Below are 12,746 nucleotides of genomic sequence, written 5' to 3' on the forward strand. Positions count from 1 at the left end.
TTCTGAAGCCAATAATGGGTAACTCCAAAACCCTTTGTCATACTCCAACCTCCGTGATGCACCGCACCATCTCACCACTGCTACCTTCTTGAAGCCGTGAAGACCTGAATGCATCGTTGCTTTGAGGAAAGGGTTGTATCATCCGAGAACTCTCAATTGTGTCATAGCAATAAGTTTTAGGGGGTGGTCTTGAAGTCCTGATCACTTTAAAGCAAGGGAGGAGGGTCCACTGTAATGTTCTGATCACATTGAAGTGTGAACTTTAATTTCATGAAGTCTACAAATCAGATGTTTTTGCACAACTGCAGCAGCAATTGTCAATGGAAGGTTGGGGCAAGGGATTGAGAGGAAAACTGATGTTTACATCTGGTATCAAATTCTGAAATGCTGGTACTATACTATTTTAAAATTTTGGATTTCTGTTACTTTTCCAGTGCTGATTATAAAACAAAACCCTAACTTGGTGTTGCACATATTAAATATGTCTAATATGCTAACGTTATAAGTAAATTTGGAAGGTTAAGATTAATCAGTACTTCTAGTACCTCACATTAATGGATAACCTGGAAGGATGGTTGTTTTAAGAGCTACCTAAAATTAAGACACCTTCTGTAGTTGTGGGAGGGATTCAGTCTGGCCCAGCAGAGGGCTGATTATCCTGGCAAGTGTGTTTAGCATTGCTGTGTTAGGTAGCACCTCTGAGTTGTGTAGGGAGCCAATGACCATTAAAGTAATCTTAGGGATGGGTTTGGATGTGAACTATAGGTGGCATTAAAATTGAGGTGGCTTGGATGAAGGCTCACTGTCAGTATGACAAGAAGTCAAGATTTGGAGAGATATATAGAGAGAAATTGGAGCAGAGGAGGCAGAGCGCTTGGTACTTTTTTGAATTGTGGGGAAAAAAGGGTGCCACCATGCTGGGCAGTCTGGAATCAACATCTGTGAAGGTAGATCCCTGCACTTTGTCAACAATCCTTTCTAAGTTTACTTTTTCTTCTGTAATGATCCATTGATGGTTTGTGGCATTTACTACATACACTGTTTCTGATAAATCCCAACTCCCCTTTGCTTTATTCTGATTTTTAAGAGACACCATAGTGCCTTTAGTTGTTAAACAGTCATTAAATTCAGAAATGAAAAATAATATATTTAAACTGTATTAATATTGAGAATAACTGAACCCCTCATTTGATGCATGGTAAAACATAAATGAAAATTTCCCCTAATGGAAGCTCATGGTGATGGGGTACCCTTAGCACAGCATTTGAACACCACTCTCATTCAGACATGTTCTTTGCTTTGAACCAAGGTATCGGCTGTACCATCTCAGTGAATTTCTTGGAGAAGTCAAAACCTTTTTTGTCCTGTAATCAAACAGAAAATTTGAATGAAAATAAACACATTGTCACATGCTTTCTTGCAAAATGTTAGGATCATGTCACCCATAAATAACATTTTAATGGGAGCCAAGAAGATGTCTAAATGCACAATAACAAGAAGAGAAATATTATATTGTTAGTGTTTAAGTCCCTGAAGTTACAATTTTTATTTTTTTTCTGTTACAAGTTTGGAGAGACTCTGCAGATGAAGTATTGCTGAAGTCCCAAACACTCTGGAAGTCCTCCTGAAGAAACTGAAATGTTCAGCAGTAAATACAATCTGTGCTGCAGCATCCCTAAATTATGTCACTAAGAAGCTAGTCTATTTAAGCTTTTTTGTATATAACATGTCTTTCCAGTATTATACTTGGAAAAAGAATCAAGTGTTGTGCTACATATCAGGACTGAGACCTGGTGGAACACGACAAAAACCTTTTCAGTTACATGTAAAAAAGAATGGCCATTCAGAACTGAGATCACAGGGCAAATAAAACTGCAGTCAAATATCTTGTTACGTTCAATACAAATAAAAACCATGACAATATAAAAGCCAATCGTAATGCAGTTATTTTTATGGTGTCATTTCCAAGCATAGGATACTAAAAGCATTTTGAGAAAATAGAGCCAGCAGATACGCAAAAGGGCAATCAAAACTGGACAGCAAAGCCAAAAAGGCAAGGAGCTGGACGTTTGGACTAAGTTTTTACTAATTTTAAAGTCAAATGACAAGACGCTAAATTATCTTAGCTGTGACCAGTATGGCAAATATTTAAATGGAATGGTCAGGAATAGACAGGTCCTATCTGAAATATCTATGGAAGCCAGTTGGCATGGGATTTAAAAAATAAATAAATAAAATAAAATTCGGGCCTGCTCACATCTTTACTATATTCTGAATTTCTTCTATACTTGTTCGTTCATATGTCCACCTATTTTCTGATCTTGCTTATTTGAGATCAAGGTTTGTAGTCCCGAGCACTAGATAGGAATAAGCCCTTAAGAGGGTGCCAGTCCATTGCAGGGCATGCATAGTCATGAATGCTGGTCAATTTCAGTCATGCCAGTAAACTTAACCTGCATATCTTTCAGGCATCATAGTAAAGCTATAGCACCAAACAAACACTGGTGTGTGCAAACTCTGTGCCAACAGTAATGAGGACAAGGATTCAAACCTGGAGTTTCCATGCTCACCTTGGCTAATTTTTAATTTGTACAATGCTGTCTTTATGAAGGACAATAACAGAAAATACAGTTCCACTCCCTTATTTCTTAAGAAATCTATTATTCACCTAATTGAAGGTCCATTCCTGCTGTGTCATTTTTTTGATGATTATATATTGTATAAATAAAAAAGTGTGTGCAGTCACAAAGTCAGCTGGGGGACTTCTAATGGATTTACTCCTTGACTATATCTGCCTCGGCCTACTTGACCACATCCGCATCAGTCAGCAAATGCATGACGTATAAGCTGGCAAGAAAGCATTCTGAATGGCCCAATTTGAGCTCTCCGTGGTTTTTATTATTTGTAAGTTCTAAGAAGTGAGGTAATGCTTCCTTCACTTCTTTTCCTGGTATGTTTAAATCATTGAAAGATTAAAGCACATTTTCACCACTTCAATTTGAAAGGTTAACATTAATTAAAAATGAAGTACTTGAAGGCATTGATCTACTGTTTATCCTATATAAATAGATATAGAGGAAGTTAAATAAATGCTTGTCTACGTAATGGGTATACTTGTGCTGTTAGTGGTAAATCTGCAAAAATTAATATGAACTCCTGTGCAACCAATGAAAATGAAATCCATCCACTACCAAACTGATGCAGTCCAAAAAAGTCTATTACAAGAATGAAACCCACATTCATGCCAGGGCAATTTAGAGATGCCAATTAACCTAAAAAACACTTTTTTGTCACGTACACCCGATATTTGAATACAAGACTGCAACAGGGTAACCACCAATGAAAATGGCTTTCTGATAAATACATTTTTAGTTGGAGATCTGAGGCTTGGAAAACTTAATCTCATTTTAGATCTTGGCCTTACCCCAGACAGTTTGTGTCCCCACCCGCAATACACAGGGCTATGATTTTTAACGTCTGCTTCCTCACACTTCTGTGGGCAGATCTTGCTAAGTCACCAAAAACGGACACCATGTACACAGGAGGAGGTGATTCCCACAATGAGCTCAATGTGAGGAAAGCAGATGACTCCCAAGTTGTTATGCATTTCTTAAATGTATCCTCTGTATTATATTGACATATATTTATATGATTATAAGATTATACATCTTTCACTTGAGGGGATTTTTTTCTCAGTTTTAATGAAATAATATAAAGACTGCTGTTATGTGTTCCCTCCCTGTAGTGGGCACTTAATTCAGTCAGAGAGCCTTTGATTTATATATCATTATTTACACAGGGTGACTTAGTGCTTCTGCTTCACAGCCCTAGAGCACTGGACTGCTTCCCCATCCTGGGACTGGAACATTCTTTTCACATCTGTCTTTGGTTTCTCCAGGTGCTCTGATTACCAAAATTTAAATTAAGTTAAATTGCTCAGTGTGGATAAACATGATTGTGAACTGTTATGATCCAGCATCTGTTGCATGGCTGGCTCCTGCTTAATGTAGGATACCAGGGTAGCCTCAACCTCCTTACAACACTATGGAGGAAAAACAGGTTCACAAAATAGATGACTGGATCTTTTATAGACAGATGTTCTATAGACAGAACTTTGGCTGGGTCCTTTACAAAGAATGCAACATATTTCAGATGAACACAAGATAACACAATCTATTCATTCACCTTTCCTTTTCCTTAATTTAGTTCAAAGTCATGTAAGAAGCAAGATCCATATAAAATAAATTAAAAAAAAAAAAAAAACCAAAATAAAATAGAATTGCAAAAAACAAAACAAAAAGTGAAATGTGAATTGTGTTTCTGGCATAGTTTCCCAACTGTGGAGCAGTGCTGATTATGTCTTTACTCTACTTTATTAAGTACACCTTGCTAGTACTGGTTTGGACCCAGTTTTGCCTTCAGAAATGCTTTAATTCTTTGTGGCATATATTCAACAAGGTGCTGGAAACATTCCTCAGGGATTTTGGCCCATATTGACATGATAGCATCACGCAGTTGCTGCACATCCATGATGCAAATCTCCCATTCCACCACACCTAAAAGGTGCTCTATTGCAGGGGCTCCCAAACTTTTGGACGTCAAGTACCACCTGAGGTTAAGTGAGTTGCTTTGCGTACCACCCGCACCTTGTTGAAAGGGAGGGAGAGCTGTAAAGGGGGTTCAAGTCTAAATCGCCCCGAAATCTGAATAAAAGTTAAAGAATTGGAAGAAATTATGCATAACATGAATAAAAAAATTTGTGCATGTACATAAATTGATAAATTCCGCCCCGAAACTAAATCCTGCCTTCGGCCTGTATGTGATGCAGTTACCGAAGACAAAATGGTATCGGCTTTGTGCTTTAGATCTAGACTTCCACGAAACGGAATTATGGTAGCGTTAAATGAATTAAATACTGATTCGAATAATAGGTTTTATTTATTCAGATGATGAAATTTCACACCACACTAAATTTGGGAATCCACGTATTATTGTATTTAAACAGTTTCATTGGTTTTTGCTCACAACAGACTTGTCATAAAGGGTTTTGCACAGATAAATTAAATTTCAGGGACCGTGATGCGTACCACCTGAAAAGGTACCACAGTTTGGGAACCGCTGCTCTATTGGATTGAGATCTGGTGATTCTGGAGGCCATTTGAGTACAGTGAACTAATTTTCATGTTCAAAAGACCAGTCTGAGATGGTTTGAGCGTTATCCTGCTGGAAGTAGCCATCAGAAGTTGAGTACACTGCAGTCGTAAAGGGATGTACATGGCCAACAGCAATACTTATGCAGGCTGTGGAATTTAAATGATGTCCATTTGGTACTAAGAGGTCCAAAGTGTGCCAAAAACATATGCCGCACACCACTCCACTACCACCACTAGCCAGAGGTTTCACGCTATTGATGCCAAACTCTGACCCTACGATTCGAATAGAGAATTTGAGACTCATTGGATCAGGCAACATTTTTCCAATATTCTATTGTCCAATTTTGGTGAGCCCGTGCACATTTTAGCCTCGGTTGCCTGTTCTTATGGATCATGTCATGGTACCCGATGTGGTCTCCTGCTGCTGTAGGCCATCTGCTTTAAGGTTCTACGTGTTGTGCGTTCAGAGATGTTCTTCTGCATACCTCAGTTGTAACAAGTGGTTATTCAAGTTACTGCTGCCTTCCTATTAGCATGAACCAGTCTGGCCATTCTCCTCTGACCTCTGGCATCAACAAGGCAAATCAACACTGGATGTTTTCCCTTTTTCAGACCATTTTCTGTAAAACCTGGAGATGGTTGTGTGTGAAAATTCCAGTAGATCAGCAGTGTCTGAAATACTCAGACCTGCCTGCCTGGCACCAACAACTATGCCATGTTCAAAGTCATTTAAATCGCCTTTCATCCCCATTCTGATGCTAGGTTAAAACTTCAGCAGGTCATCTTGACAATGTCTGAATCGCTAAATGCAGTGAGTTGCTACCATGTGATTGGCTGATTAGATATTTGCATTAACAAGCAGTTGAACAGGTGTACCTAATAAATAAAGTTAATTAATTTACAATAAAGGTGAGTGTATATAAGCTGCTTTTTCAATGTGTCCATTTAATGTTTCTAGTGTAAGCTTGTCTCATTTAAAATTTTTTCAGTGTTGGTGACCTGTTTGTGATCTTAGTCGAATTGTGCTATTGCTTAACTTTCAAATGCACTGTTAAGACTGAGTAAGCAGTGACTAGAAAAAAAAAGAAATGACTGTGCTCTGATGCTAGTCACTAGAAATGGGGAACACTGCTTTTGTTGAAGAATTTAAAATGGTGTACTGAATTATTAACATCATGGCAATATTACCCATTTATTCATTCATTTTCCATATGTGTTTAGCCTAATAATAAGGACAAGGGGCTCAAAACGTATCTTGGCTTTAAAGCACAAACCAGCCCTGGATGGGATACCACTCACACCTACCTCTGTGATTTAGTATAATCTGTAAAAATAACTTGTGCATTTTTTTAGTAAATATAGTTGGACATTGGGAAAACTGACAGACTTCCTACAGACCGGCTTACTAAAGCTATTTAAAAAACAAAACCCTGTGTCTAATACCAAAGAGGTTCTAAAACCTTTTAGTCCATTGTTGAATTTTGTTAGAGAGGAGATAAATATGAATAAAAATTCTAAATACAAATCAATTTTTGAAATTAAAAGATATGCATGGATTTTTTTTAGCTGAGCTACTGCTGTTATCTTTTTAGGTACAAATAAAGAGGAGTACTAACAGAAAAAAAAGTTTTTTAAAACTGGTGAGCATTAAATATCCATGAGCCAGATAACATTTTCTCATTTAACTGCTTATCCTCTAAAAAGTCTAATAGGTAGGTTGGACCCATTTGAAGAAAACATTTCCAAGTTCATGAAATGCATTTAAATTCAGACTATTTATAGTTTGGATTAGACACCACAAATTACAGTTCCAAATAATATCATTTTTGGGCGGATTTTATGATTAAGAGTAGATTTCACTGGTTTTCAATGAACGTGTTGAGCACTACAGCAGTTGTAATGACGTGCTGCTGCTAGTGCTGCTGCTGCTTTAGTTAAATGTGCTCATTTATGATGCAAGGCTAACAGTCTTCTTGTTTTTCACAGGTATACATCATTAAGGTCACTTGGTCAGATGGAACCACCCAGGTCATATACAGACGTTACAGCAAGTTCTTTAACCTCCAGGTAAAGGATGTGTATTCAGAAATTTGACTTATTCTACAATGCATCCAGTATACTGATAATCATCACTTTTACCAATTTATTATAACAACAGTTGTTTGTGCATTCTTCTTTTCTAAGAATTCATTTGTCTTAAATCATCATTTTAAGCAATGTATTAAACCATCAGTATTTTTTTTCAATATGCATGCAGCTCTAGTAAAAATCTTCAGTTCACTTGGCAGCAGGTGATCACTGACTGCAGGCATGAATAGCTGCATGCTGGTAGTACCCAGGGTAAGAATAACTTTACTACAGCTTAGAAGAACAAGGACTTTTAAATGCAAACATAACTGCCATGTCTTAGGTGGGTTTGAAGGGAATGACACCCAGTATTAAACATGACACTCTATTCAAGAATTGTTAACAGTGTGTGAAAGTTTGGTTAAGTGACACAGCTAAACTAGGTTTTTTAGCTATAATAATACTCAAATATTCAAATTGTGGTCCAAACCAAAGTACACTTGTTGACAAGAATCTAAAGATTAATTTAATGAATGCTGACCCACAATATCCTTAGGAGGAAGCAGGCATGATGCATAACACTTATACTGTACTATATAAAACTGGCATGTACCTTGGAGGAATGTCATCTCTCTCTATAACTTTCTCTTACAAATTTTTTGTGCTCAATTTTTAGCATCCATTAACTAAAAGTTTAGTAATAATAGACTTGTCATCATAGAAAAGCGACTTTAATCAGTCAGGATCAAAAGTAATTAACACAGATAGCCATTTTGAGAAGAACAGTGGATAAAGACCATCAACTATTCATTCATGGGCTTGTGAACTAGTCCAAAAATTACATATATTTAAATTATATTGACTACCTCAGATAATACTGTTTTAACTTTTGTCTGGCAAAACCAGGACTTGTCAGGCAGAGGTAGCCACTATAGCTATAGATACAGTATAAATGATAAAATATTTAGCTAAAGCTTAACAAATTAGTTTTATAAAGGTCCCAAATGCTTATTGCAGTTCTATTGTTTTTGGGTGGCATGGTGGCGCAGTGGGTAGCGCTGCTGCCTCGCAGTTAAGAGACCTGGGTTCGCTTCCCAGGTCCTCCCTGCGTGGAGTTTGAATGTTCTCCCCGTGTCTGTGTGGGTTTCCTCTCACAGTCCAAAGACATGCAGGTTAGGTGCATTGGCGATTATAAATTGTCCCTAGTGTGTGCGCCCTGCCTGGGGGTTTGTTTCCTGCCTTGCGCCCTGTGTTGGCTGGGATTGGCTCCAGCAGACCCCTGTGAACCTGTAGTTAGGATATAGCGGGTTTGGATAATGGATGGATAGATAGATAGATGTATGGAGTTTCTCTGATTTGGGGTATTTGATAAGTTTTGGATGGTAGATTTATAGTTCACTGATAAAATAGATTTATCTAACTTGCAGTTTTATTGCTTCAAGTGGTGATCTGTCCAGACAATGGTGACAACAGTGTTTGTTGAAGGTGAAAGTCATGGAGTCATTTCTTTTCAGTGTCATTTAATGCCTGATTCTTCACAATGTTTTGGTGATTGGTGTTTTTTAATCAGATGTGTTGCACTTTAAGCCATGTTTTTAGCAGAAAACTATAATGATGACTGTTGTTGTTACACTCTGACAGTTTATTTTTTAGAACATGATCCAATGGTTGCTTGGAATGAGGTAATTTAACAAATGATTCAGGTAATCATTAGGAAGTAGGTGCATTAGACTGGCATTTCCACATAAGGTGTCTGTAGCAGGAAATACATACCCTCCTTAATTTTCTTGTCTTTTTTAAATTATATTTTATTGGTATTAATTTTGAAAAGCTTCCAAGAAAACAAAGTTATCCGTCTGAAAGTAAATAAATTATGGCCTCATTTGATAAATGTGAAGATGAAGGCCTGCATCAACATGCATTGGCAAAGAAAAAAGAGGTAAAGGGTAAAAAATAGAAAAGAAGGGGAACATGGAAAACATAATCTGAAACACACTTGAGGTACAAGTGAAATGAGGGAGCAGTTATTTACTCTATGAACACTTCTATTTTTTCTGGATGACCTGTCTTAGACAATGAATTTACTTCAGAGCCAAAGGAAATTCCGCAGACTACAGCATGGGATTGTGTAGCTTTTCCCCACCCAAGATTCATCTGCCACTCAGACGTTGATTTGCTGCAGCTAGCTCCTGTGGTCTCAGAAGATAGTGCTGACTCTGTCTTTAAGAAGACTTACACTAAAGCTAAGAGCAAAAATTCCTTCATACAGGATTTTCTTTAGTACCCAGCGAGTTTCAGGAGCTTCTGAAGGGCACACATTCATTTAGTGTTGGTTAGTGAAAGGAAAGCATTCAGGGCCTGAAAAGCAACTTCTCCAATGAAAAAAGTGTACAGTTGTAGAACTAGGAGTTAGTATTTTTTTTTAATTTGTTGCTTTTTATCAAATGTGGATTGATGTAATTTAGGAGACTGCGATACTTCTTTAGAAGTATATAGTCATAGTGCCAGATTTTAAAGTCGGTGTCTACTGTACTTATTACAGGTTTATAAGGTCATTATTGTCACATGTCCAGAGTACTGTGAAATTCTTACTTTTATGTGGTAGTTGCCACTGCCCAGCACAATGATTGGCAAGTATAACTACCACACCTCAGAACTTTTGTCTTCCTAACCTGAAAATCTCCAGAGCCTAAGCGTATACCTAACAAGACCACAAAAGTACAAACATTAACATGCTTTTAACACTTATGCCTAGATCCTTCTATAAAATGCAGATATTTGAGGTCTCTTCCACCAACTTATTACCCAGACAGTTTAAGACTACTAGAAAGACTTCATGAGCTCTAATTTAGAAAAATACAAAACACAAAATTCTTTATATTAACTATTTTTTTCATAGTGAAGCATAAATATTCTGCTTGGTGGCCATGATGGATTGTAGGTGGACAGCACCATGCAGTTTGTCATCAAGGTGCGGCAGAATAGTTGTCACAGCAGGATGTTGTGTGGCCCCCAGCATTCTACTTAATGGACCAGAATGGCTCTTTTCCCTTGTGTTTTGTCTCCATTATTTGGTAAAGAAAGGTACTTCAAAGGAACACTGCAGACTCGAGAGTATGAGTCATTCTAGCAACTAGACTGATAGGACTAATGGCTTTTGTGGCCTGATTATACTGTATTACAAAGTAATAAAATAAAGTATTGTGTGTCTATTTATACTCTTTAGATCCAACATTGCCCAGGTTGGAATTGGAGGGCACTTTGTTTGCTGTCTCAGTGAGAACTTAATTCAATCATACTGTATATGCTCTTTTATTTGGTGTTTATGACTTCTTTACAAGTATATGGGGCAGCTAACAAAGGAGTATGCTCTAGATCTGATAAGCTACCTTTTCATAGGTGCCTGTGAACTTTTGGTTACAGTAGTAAGTACATGAACCAGGTGAAATGGATGTCAAATGTCTGTGTGTCTTAATCAGAGGCATATCTGACAGCTGAGAACATTGGCTGGCCCTGTTTTGGTTTTTCTGAGTTAAAGGCACCAATAAAGCATGTCTAAAATACTGTCATAGAAAAAATGGGTTGGTAGGCATCCTGGCCAGGATGAATGATTCCTTACCTGGCTGGGAGGCCTTGATATTGGAAGAGTGGAAAGAGTTTGCCTCCAGGGGCCATTGTGTTCCCCCAGCACAATACGTGGCATCAACTCTCTGACAGGTCTTCGACGGGAACACCTGCAGGGCTGAATGAGAGTTGTAGTTCCATTGGGCAGCCCTGATGAGTTGAGGAGGAGCCACTAGGGCAGCTGGCAGGAGAAGACCTCGCCATTTTTGGATGGTTCTGCCTGAGCCAGAAGTGCTGAAACAGCATGGTGGCAGCCGGTATAAAACAGACTGCTCCACTTCACCCGAAAGAGCTTGTGTCCGGTGCAAAGTAAAGACAAGGTTTGCCAGCAGGAGTGGAGGAGAAAAGTTTAAGCAAAAAGTTTATTGTAACACATAGTGAATAAGAAAGAAACCTTATAAAGGTAATTGTGTTAATAGTAGGGCATAGTAGTATGGCCGGAGAGGTTCCCGGGAGGTTCGTGATGCGGGCGGTCCTCACATAAGTACATGTCTGTACAAGCTGCTAATCACCACACCTGATCCATGTCCCCATAATATATAATAGAAGCGCAAGGCAGAAAAGGACCGAGAGAGACAATGGGAACGGAGGTTAATGGGGAAGACCTGCATGAAACACTTGAGAAGATAGAAGGGATGACAAAGGACAGCACAGTTAGTTCTGAAAATGAAATCCTTAAAGTGTGGAATTCTCTGCCAAATAGTTTTAAGTCAATGAAAGCACTTGGGATTGCGTTCCTTACTTTGTTGGATCATCTTATGCTTGTGAGCAGCTGTTTACAGCTTTGAATTATATCAAATCTGACACCAGAAACAGACTAACAGATGACCTGAGTGCTGCATGCGTTACTTTCAAACTTACAAAGTATGAGCCAAGGTTAGACAAATTATCAGCATGCATACAATAGCAAAAATCACATTAATTGTTCAAAAGCATGCCAAATGCAAACTTTTACCTTTAATAAAAAGTTGTTTGTATCATTGAAAGCTCTGTTATCGTGTTTTTCTTTTAAGACAAAAGATGTTAAAAAAAATGAGTTGTTTTTTTCTAAACTAAAACCTCAGTATTCAGGTTAAATTGCCGTGTTGGCACTTTGCGATAAATAAGTGGGTTTTGGGTTTCAGTTTGGGCACTCAGTCTCTAAAAGGCTCGCCATCACTGTCCTAGGTGAATGTACGCAGGACTCCCCCAGGACACTAGTAAATGAGTGATGCCAGGAAGGAAATAACAAACATGGCAACATCCAATGATTACTAGTACGCAGTCATTTTAAGAGAGGTGCCTTTGAGACCCAGCCCTTTAACAGGTATTGAGGCCATTTGAGAATGAAGTCAGAAAGTGACTTGAGGTAGATGTTCAACTGAAAGAAGGAAGGGAGGGGACATAGCTGAGAGAGAGAGAGAGAGAGAGACAGAGAAGGAAGGAAAGTGTGTAAAAGTGACAACTTTTAAGCCCTTTGAGTGAGCAAGTGGACAAGCACTCCCTTGTAGATAGATGAGGCTTTAATGCTTGTGTAGTAATACTAGATGTAACATCTATGATAACAATATTGGAGGTTTTTCTTATAGTTTGTCCAGAAGGATTCAGGTAATGGAAACATAATTGAAAACAAGTAGAGTCACGTGAGCTGATTTTGGAAGTTAATATATTTTCACTACAGACATCACTGCTTTGCTTTCTGTTTGTTTATTTGTGTTCACTCTTTTGTGTTCTATTTCCTTATCAGTTACATTGTTGTATCACATTGATTTTTATGTCTCATTCTGGCGTTCAAAGGTACCTTGAGAACACGCCTATCACTACGGCTATGTTCACACTGAAGCCAAAGGTGACTTAATTCCAATTTTGGTTTCTATACAGTTTTTCTTTTTTGCAAGTAATCCACCTCCATTATGAGTAAGT

General features: G+C 38.1%; 1 protein-coding gene across 2 annotated transcripts in view; it reads left to right on the forward strand.

The window, feature by feature from the left end:
- sh3pxd2b (SH3 and PX domains 2B) overlaps positions 1–12,746 on the forward strand; it is a 148,199-nt gene that overhangs the window by 12,371 nt on the left and 123,082 nt on the right. For both annotated transcript variants that reach the window (XM_039776147.1, XM_039776149.1), the window contains exon 2: positions 7,140–7,220. In XM_039776147.1, the coding sequence (XP_039632081.1) occupies positions 7,140–7,220 (81 nt within the window). The remainder of the gene's footprint in view (positions 1–7,139; positions 7,221–12,746) is intronic.

This window comes from Polypterus senegalus, chromosome 13, assembly GCF_016835505.1.
Source record: "Polypterus senegalus isolate Bchr_013 chromosome 13, ASM1683550v1, whole genome shotgun sequence".
NCBI lineage: Eukaryota > Metazoa > Chordata > Cladistia > Polypteriformes > Polypteridae > Polypterus > Polypterus senegalus.